The sequence below is a fragment of the Equus caballus genome, chromosome 22, assembly GCF_041296265.1.
Source record: "Equus caballus isolate H_3958 breed thoroughbred chromosome 22, TB-T2T, whole genome shotgun sequence".
Taxonomy (NCBI): Eukaryota; Metazoa; Chordata; class Mammalia; order Perissodactyla; family Equidae; genus Equus; species Equus caballus.
Window position 1 is genome coordinate 11,631,090 of NC_091705.1, and position 7,004 is coordinate 11,638,093.

Genomic DNA, 7,004 nt, shown 5'->3' on the forward strand with positions numbered 1-7,004 from the left:
TGTCTTAATGTAAGCAGCTCAATTTGTAGAAATCTCAAATGTATTTTTGATGTATTTTTCCCATGTACTGTTAACAAATATCTCAAGGCCATCATCATCTTTTCCAATCCTTTTTTCTTTTCCTTCTTAACTCTCCTTGACACTTTGTGGTTTAATTCAATTTATTTAGAAGTTCTTCTATCGTAAACTTGGTGGTGGTGGGTGTGTTAGAGATAACTTTGGATTGGCTGTCTGTGTTTTGTAAGTTAGGGGAGTGCTGTCAAGCCCCCGGGTCCATGGAACAGGAATGTCTTTCTTCTAGTTCTGGGTCTTTTCCATGGTCAGCAGGAAATCAGTTGCTTTAAGACCAACACCCCGCCTGGTCAAGTTGCAGGCCATCAGCTTGGACATATGGTCACTCTTTGATTTTTAAAAATTAATTTATTCTCCATTGCCTCTGTTACCTGAACTACCAGGCCTGCCAGGAGGTCCCATTGGATTTCCCTGAATATCTGCGAAACATGAGGATGGATTTTCCTGTGAGCTTCTCTTTTAGGTACAGATATTTTAACTAACCTGAATGGGAAAATTCTAGCCTACTTGCGAACAAAACCCAGTGGTGTTAATGTTTCTCCTATGGGGGTCTACATCACGGATTTATTCCTAGCTAACCCCTTCTCTTAATGCCATCTAATTGAGAACTATTCTGGACCGAGTAGGAAAGTCATTTCTGCTTTATTCTTTTATTTTTTAATTGTGGTAAAATATACATAACAAAATTCACTATCTCAACCATTTTTGGGTATACAGTTCAGTGGCATTTAGTACATTCACATTGTTGTGCAACCATCACCACCATCCACCTCTAGAACTCAAACTGAAGCTCTGTACCCATTAAACAATGATTCCTTATTCCCACCTACCACCGCCACTGGCACCACCATTCTACTTTCTGCCTCTGAATTTGACTACCTTACATAAGTGGAATCACAATATTTGTCCTTTTGTGTTGCTTATTTCATTTGGCATAATGTCTTCAAAGTTGTAACATGTGTCAGATTGTCATTCCTTTTTAAAGCTGGATAATATTCCATTCTGAGTATATACCACATTTTATTTATATATTCACCCATTGGTGGACAGTTGAATTGCTTCCATCTTCTGGCTATTGTGAATAATGCTTCTATGAACATTGGTGTACAAATATCTTTTTGAGTCCCTGCTTTCACCTATTTTGGGTATATACCCAGTAGAGGAATTGTTGGATCATATGATAATTCTGTGTTTAATTTTTTGAGGAGCATCATAATCTTTTCCGCAGTAGTTCTGCTGTATTTGTGATCCCTGTCATAGCTGCGTGCCTGTGTTCATGACTGAAAAGAGTGTGATTAGGGATGAAGTTGACTGAGGGGTTTCTACATTTTCAGGGATTTTTCTTTGTTTGGGAGACTTGAAAAAAAAAAAAAAAAAGATGAATGATGCCTGGGGAAACTTCTCTTTCACCCTGTGTTAATGAATTCCTGAAAGAGTGAAAGTCACCACGTCAACACTGAGCCCTAGGAATTGTGGGATTTGAAATTTTTGTGCCAGATGTGACAAGGGCTGCTAGGTGGCAGAATCAAGCAACACATCCTCCTCCAACTCGTCCCACAAGGTTAATGAGGCATCACAAAAAGCAAAAGGTCCACATATTTTTCTTACTGTGGATTCCTCACGTATAATATATCGAAGTGATGAGACCCACTTTGACCCTCAGATGCAATAATAGGGCCAGATTCTGTGACACGGTTCCCAGAGGCATGAGCCTGGTGAGTGAGCTCACTGATGCTTGCATCCCAGGAGATACCAGAGACTGCCTCGCCCAGCTCTCCACCCCAAGTCAATGGACCTCACCCCTATAGGTTACAGGTTGCTTCCTGCCATGCACAAAGAAAAACTAAGTACCCAGAGACCATTTTCTACTCTCTGGAACTTTCTAAATTGTTGACTTCTGTCAACTACTCTAATAGGGCTTGTGCAGCGAGACTCGAGTAGTGTCCACCCTCAAACCACACAAACCAACGAGCTTACCTGTTGTTCCATCTGAACGTATGCTGGCTTCATGTTTGGTTCCATGAGAGGATGTCAGTCCCAGCCTTGGCTTGGCCGTCTCACCAGCTGTGTCCAAGAACTTCGCTCTGCGACTTGAACTCAACTCAGTTCAGTCCTTAGGAAGACTTGTTTAGAGAAGCAGAATTAGAGAGGATTAGCTGAAGGATATGCAGTTTGTCTGTTCTTCTTAGAAACTCCCGACGTTTATCTATCCCTGGGTTAAGTCAAACCATCAAAAAAAAGAAGGAATTCCTGGCTGACGTTGTCCTGACCCCTTGTGGAACGCCTTTTACTGTCTTACACCTGGGGCTGGCCTCCTTTGAGTAGTGTCGTAACACTCAGCCCTACACAATTCCTGTTGTACAACTGATGTCTTCACTAATCCGCTGTACGTGCTAGGGAGTAGGTACTGTGTATGAAGCCCTACAAGAGAAATGGCTCCCCAGACTCCGTGCCAGGAGCGGTTGTTCTCCTTTGAGCAATTGGCTGGCTGTGATCCTGTGTACCACATAAACCACCTACCCAGTCGTGGCTACTAGGAAGCCAGGGGGAAGCCAGGAGGCAGCAGTCTGCCTCGAGCATGGGCACAAAACAGGCTAAATTTCATGTGTTAACCTTACATTTGTCTTTAACTTATTTTGTAAGTTCTTTTTCTTTTTTCTCATTACCTCACTTTAGATTGTTGAATTATCTGAATTTTTGTAAGTTATTCAGATCCTTGAGGGAGTAAATTGGGGGTATAAACATGAATCAAATATTCTCAGTTGTTTTGAATGTTTAGAGGACAAAATGTCTATAAATCATTAGTTTTCAGGTGACTGGAATATGCTCAATATGGTTGGTGTTAGCACCGTTACTGTTCTGAAATATGCCTAAACGGTAAGTTCTCAGCTCTCGGGGGCCTTGGCTCTCTTGGTCCCTCGTATCTCCAGGTGCTAGTGCTGTGCTTGGCCTGTAGTAAGTGCTCAGTTCACATTCCCTGAAATTTGAACAAACAGGATCTCTCAGCTCTTCAAGGATACCATCGGTAAGGTCTGTAGATCCTCAGAAGCAAAAAGAAGCTGTGACGCTCTCGCCTGTCCTCCACTTTGTCACACGTTGGCACTTCTAATGTTCTCCTGTCTTCCTCTCTGCAGACTCACATTTCAAGACTCCCTCCCGGTGCGGTGGCAGGACAGTCTGTGGCCATTGAAGGTGGGGTTTGCCGCCTGGAGAGCCCGGTGAACTGACCCTTCAGGCTGAGCATGAAGCGTCTGAGAGACATTTCAGAACCTGAGCTTTCGGGGTTTTTAACTCAAGTTGGATGTTTTATCTTCCTCATTTTATAATTCCTATTGCAGCCTGTGCACTGCTCATGACGCTAGTGCTGCTGTAGTTAGTTCTTAGTGATGTGCGGGCCTTTGGCGGGTGAGCGGGACTGTGTGTGTGTGTGTGTGTGTGTGTGTGCGTGCGTGCGCGCTCACGTGCGCGCGATCAGAGTGTGTGCTTGCTTCTCCCTTGATGAAACAGAAACTCCTCCTTATCATGTAACCTAAGACCAGGAATGATTAAATCATCTTTACAAATGTGTGCTTTAACTGTTTACAAGTAAAACCTAAAGTTGCAGGAAATATTTTTTATTTCATAAAGAGGTACCAACTGTCGTTGATGTAATGTGTGTGAACTGAAGAGTAAATCTACTTGTTTAAATGATTTGACAGTGGTAGTGCTCCATTTAATAACAGTAATAAGTAATAAAGTGTTTTTATTTGCTAACCAGTTTAAGTGGATCCTGTGGTAACTTAAACTGTTGTTCTCATCCCTCATATGGGGCATTTTTCTTTAACAAAGAATGGTTTCAGTGAAACAATCTAGCAGAGAATTAAGGTCAGAACCTTTTTAAATAATAGTCTTATTGATAAAGTTTGTACTTCCTTCCTCAAGCTTTTCTAAGCTTAAATACTGCATAGCTTCGAGCTGTATGTACTGTATTATGAAATAATATGTAAAGAGAACATACAGTAATGCACAGTCCTTAATTTGTGTATAATGGAATGTTATTTACAATGTAACACTGTAAATAAGAAAGCAAAATTTATGGGAAAATTCAATATTATCTTTGTTTCTTGTTTAAATATATTTTTAAGATAAAGGCACAAAAATAAAAGAAGCATATTACTGGGTATAGTGTGTGACTCCTCTTCTCAGACTAATAAATTATCTTTTGAATCTTAGATTGGAGAGCCACTTTTTATTTTGTTTGTAAAAAGTTACTTCTTCCAGAAATTACACTTTTATCCTTTTTGCTGTGACTCTGATTGTTGAAAATTCAATCTTATCTTTGTGTAGTTAGGTTGAACACTAGCAAGGTGAAAGTTGAACTTAGTACATTATTGAATAGTCGATATAGAAATTCCTAAAATTTCCCTTACAATTGAATAAAAATAACAAAAGGAAGGAATAAGAATACTTTACTTTGAAAAATTGTAGTGGCAGCTGAAAGCTTAATGGCTTCAGTTGATAAATTGCTTCTAAATGTTATATTTAGTAATTCTGGAACCACATGAGAAAACCAAGACTTTCCTTTTATATGTAAGAAGTGGCTATCAAGCAGATACTAAAGATAGGCTCACTCTGGGGGAGGAAGTGCCCTGCAGCGTATAATCATGGCTCTGGGCGGTAACTGATAAAGCCCCAGATGAAATTATACACTTGACATCGACGTATGGCCAAATTATAAAGGAAAGACAACCAAAATGGAGTGGGTGTAAATATGAATGATTTGGGAGTTGCTGATTTATATTCCTCGTACAGGCAATTACATTTGTCTCACTGTGTTCTCGTAGACAGGTTGGTGCCAGGGTATCTGTTTCTCATTCTTAATGAGGCTGAGAACTTAGTAAGAGATGGGCTGGCTGGTGGGGAGCCTTTGGCTTCAAAAGCTTTCAAAGACCTGTTACCTGTTGGCAGAGTTTTTTCAGGAACTGGACTGGATCATGTAAAACTATCAGGACACTTTGGAGTCTGAAAATCATCTGACCTATTTCACCAGGAATGCCATTTCTTTCATCTCCTTTTGACTTTATTCCATTCATATTTAAAAGTTTGGGCTTGTTAAAGACCCCTTTTATGAAGAGTTTTAGAACTAGTCAGTATAAAAGAGCACAGCCCCTCCAAGAACAGTTTAAGACTTTATTGTCCAATTTCTAATTTTTTTTTAATGTAAGTAATATTGTAAAATCAGGAGGAAAAAAAATGCTACTCAGAATCATGGAGGCAAAAATGTCACGGGTAGTATAAGTTCCTTAATTATAAGGTCAGATGTTAAAAAACAGATACTGGAACCAAAGGAGGTTGATAGATATAAAATCAATCTTATTTCACACAAAAGTAGAAAAGGTACAAAGAAACAGATAATAATCTCATTTCCCAGTCTGGCTTATATCCCTTATCTTCTGAAGCTATATTTTAAAGTGCCCACGTTTAATGTGGATGATCTTAACTGTATGCCTATATTCTATTTCTTTTTAAAGCCCAAGCATTGGATGTTTGGTTCTCTTGAGTATGATTAAGACTGGTCTGGATTCCTCAAGGCCATCACTGGCATCCTGCTCTGGGTTTGGAAATAGGGCATCTTCTGGGAATGGTGAGGAGGCAGAGGGCATGTGTCCCACCTTAAGGAAGCTGGAGTGCCTGCGCTGACTGACACACGTGGCAGCCTTTTCTAGGCTTTGCCCTCCTCCTTGTCAGTCCTGCCACTTCTCCCTCCTCCTGTGTGTCTGCCTATGGAGGCCCTTTCTCATCTTTTAACTGCTGCTTCTAAATGTGAACTTGAACCCAGATATCAATATCTGTTAGAACTGTGTACAAAGTGCCTATGAACAAGTCCTAAATGCTAGACTGAAGTGCTTGTCTGTGAGCAAAACGGATGAGTTTTACTTTACGGACATGAGGACATCTCTTTTGGCTGCTCAAAAGCCTTTTGGCCTAATTCTTCCTTTTCTCCCATATTTGAGAATGGTGGTGTTGTATCCCAGTTACCTGCAGATGAGCAGGGTGACTCTATTTTGAAGCGCTGGATGGAGGGAGAGGGGAGGAAAGGAAGGAGTAAAGAAGAGAAGACTTAGAAAAGCCCTAGGATTATTCTTAAATCTTGAGATTATATTTAACTATTGTGCAGTCTCTCTTTTTTTTCAATCTGGTCATTGTTATAAAAGCAATTCATGCTTGTTACAAAAAATAAGAAAATAAGGAAAAGCAAGAAAAAATTTATAACCCCACTTTCCCAGAGTCAGCAGTTAATAACACTTTAGCTTATATCCTTATAGAATCCTTTTGTGCATAAATTTTGTATGAGTTTTTTGACACAAAAATGAGGTTATATTGAACCTCCAAAATTGGGTTGTATAACCTGCAGTTTTCACTTAGTAATATCATAGAAAGATGTCCAGACTTACGGGGTTACACAGTACCTCATTTACTGTTTCCCCATGCAATGCTGGTTTGTCTAATGCTGTTCAATATATATATTTTGTACTAAAACGTTTGTAGCATTCACAGTGCTGACAGTACAGCCAGCCTCTGTTCTCTCAGGCCGCATAGTGGGCACTGTGGTAAGGTCTTAGCCCATGAAAGCCAGCTCAGCAGGCGCCCTAGAGCAGACCACTGTCATTGCCCATGGATGCTCCCTTTCAGAGTGTGCTAGACAACTTTTAAAGGCTAATAGCTGCACCTCTGTGCCTGAGGATTTGCTCTAGAACCATGGAAAGCTGCTCTGTCCCTTCACACAGCAGGCAGAAGTGCCAGGGAGTCAGCACTTCCCAGAAGCATCTCTCAACAAGTGATGGACACAAGTAGAGTATAAATATACCAGCTCCCTTGGGATTAATTATCCCTTGGGTGGGATAATTCTGAGGCATGTGTTTCACACTGTTTTTGAGAGATTTCCCACAGGA

At 40.5% G+C, this 7,004-nt stretch overlaps 1 protein-coding gene across 9 annotated transcripts in view; it reads left to right on the plus strand.

Annotated features, from left to right (window-relative positions):
• The window catches only part of TASP1 (taspase 1), a 244,078-nt gene extending 239,795 nt beyond the window's left edge, over window positions 1-4,283 (plus strand). For all 9 annotated transcript variants that reach the window (XR_011430799.1, XR_289232.4, XM_001492241.6 and 6 more), the window contains one exon: window positions 3,207-4,283. Coding sequence is in view for 7 of the 9 variants with exons in the window: in XM_001492241.6 (XP_001492291.1) it covers window positions 3,207-3,299 (93 nt within the window). In the remaining 2 variants the exon portion in view is untranslated. The remainder of the gene's footprint in view (window positions 1-3,206) is intronic.
• The last annotated feature ends 2,721 nt before the right edge of the window (window positions 4,284-7,004 follow it).